Consider the following 2264-nt stretch of genomic DNA (forward strand, 5'->3'; position numbering starts at 1 on the left):
TTGACACGCGAACTGATCGGGGTCGGTTCGTCAGCTTTGATCTACCGATATACTGTACCAGGGCGAGGGAGCGAGCCTATGAGCCTGGTCGCACGTGTCATCTACCCCAGGCAGCCCTATTGGAAGACGAAAGCAGAGGCTGCTGTGATGAACCTAGTACGAGGTGTGCATGGTCCCTCCGCCAACAGGGCATGCTGGGTGTTGACTAGATAATACAGCTAGGAACGTGCCGGTACCTAAGGTGTACCAGTGTTCTTTGACGGCGTCGGATAATCCCGTCGGTGCAGAGTGGATTCTCATGGAATATATGGCGGGAGAGCGACTGGATGACGTGTTCGATAGCCCTGAATTTACCATGGACAAGAAGAAGCGCGTCATACGGGATCTGGTACAGATTTGGTCTGATATATACCGTATCACATCGGAACGCATCGGCAGCGTTCTACCAGCGAACGATGAGGACGGTATTGCGCTCTCAACAGTCGTGTACGAAGGCCTCAAAAGGCCGCGCAAGGTCCATCGACTGCTGTGCAAGTTCGACCATGCAGACGCGTTCATCGTTGGGCCTTGCCACGATACTGTTTTTGTTCACGCCACATCAGGCTGCCCTCCGGTCGACAACTGCGGACCTTTCAAGGACGAGGACGAGTGGCTGTCGGCACTCGCATTTCTCGGCATTCCCCCAACACGGCCCGACAAGATTATTCACCGCGGAGCTGGAAAGAAAGTGTTGGAACTGGTTGCGCGGTGGCGCCGGCGTTCTCTTCCTTGGTCTCGCTCATCAAGTCGTTCCCATCTCTCTCACGGCGATTTCGAGGGGCGCAACATTCTGGTCTCAGAGGATGGACGGGTCACGGCCCTTCTGGATTGGGAGAACTCGGGGCTGGTGCCCGAATTGGAGGCGGCCACTGCACCAGACCGGTGGAACGAAGACGCGCAACGCTGTACCGGAGGTATGTTTGGTGACCCATACGAGCCGGGCGATTATATGCATGACGGCATACCTGAGGACAAGGAGACGGCAGAGCTGCGCGCGTATTTCCGGGTGACATTGCACCGGATCAATCCGGCTCTGTTTAAGGCGTATTGGGTAGGTGTCGAGATGCGCGCTATTCGACTCGCACTCGCAGCGCCGTATCCGGGCAACACGCGACTCTGGCTCGCAAACTATGCCACATTCACGTCGACTGCATCTCGTGAGGGCAAGTGGTGGCGCGTGAACAACTTGGAGGTGATGACCCCCAAGGAGCTGGAGAAGTGGGGCGGACAGGAATGGGAGACTGTTCAGAGGGAACTCTTGGAAGAGGGTTATGGCCAGACAAGCGCTGAACATGTGGCCTGAAGTAGCACAGTACAGACAACATTTCGTAGGCGGACGAAAAGTAGTTCTACTATTACAAGTTGCGGGGAAAAAAACACCAGCTTCCACCAACAGCCCCAGCGGAACACAGCGACAATGAGGGAGAACCAAGCCAATGAGCTAGAGCGTATACAAACCCACGTGATGCGGGATGTGGCAGATGCGGGCAGAACGGCGGGTAAGGATGTCGTCTCACACTATGACTGCATATCAACAGGATGCCCTAAGAGCGATGACATGTGCACTCACCCGGGCACCTTAGCCCGCACCTGTGCATCCGCACTTCCGTAACCTTCCGCATCTTGACCTTGCCATCCTCTCCAATAACCTTCTTGCCTTGTGCATCGACGATCATTTCCTCCCATTCGTGGGTGGTAAACCATTCGGCAGAACAGGGTTTTCGTTTATTATTCCGTACCAAGATGTGAACCGGTACTCCGTCTCGACCACCCGTGCATGGCCAGTTGTGGTCGTTGCAAGTATCTGTCGTCCCGTTGCATGTGCGGTTTCCGGTACCGGAGCAATGATGGGTCATCGTGGTTCGAAGACGACTGTCGAGTAGAAAGATGACTATTGAGTAGAAAGCTGCCAGTGGGGAGACACTTGTCATAGTGGAGGACAATGCCTTGCTGGCAGCAGCAACTCATTTGACCATGGTGCATGCTTCGCCGCATTAATGTTCCACCATAGTTGGTATGGTCAGAGAACCTCAGACATTTCAACATGTGATTGACGCAGCAGCCACCCACGGCAAAATATCACCCCGCCCTTCGAGTGCACAAAGGTATGACGGCATACATGAGAACAAGGAGAGGGCAGAGTTGCGCGCGTATTTCCGGGTGACACTGCACCGGATCAATCCGGCTCTGTTTAAGGCGTATTGGGTAGGTGTCGAGATGCGCGC

General features: G+C 54.8%; 1 protein-coding gene across 1 annotated transcript; it reads left to right on the forward strand.

Moving 5' to 3' along the window:
• On the forward strand, positions 1-1403 carry DACRYDRAFT_25716 (uncharacterized protein). The gene is made up of 2 exons (XM_040774270.1): positions 1-163; positions 219-1403. The coding sequence occupies exons 1-2, from the start codon at positions 79-81 to the stop codon at positions 1340-1342; spliced, it is 1209 nt and encodes a 402-aa protein (XP_040623361.1). The 5' UTR covers positions 1-78; the 3' UTR covers positions 1343-1403.
• The last annotated feature ends 861 nt before the right edge of the window (positions 1404-2264 follow it).

The sequence above is a fragment of the Dacryopinax primogenitus genome (assembly GCF_000292625.1).
Source record: "Dacryopinax primogenitus strain DJM-731 SS1 chromosome Unknown DACRYscaffold_84, whole genome shotgun sequence".
Classification (NCBI taxonomy): Eukaryota; Fungi; Basidiomycota; class Dacrymycetes; order Dacrymycetales; family Dacrymycetaceae; genus Dacryopinax; species Dacryopinax primogenitus.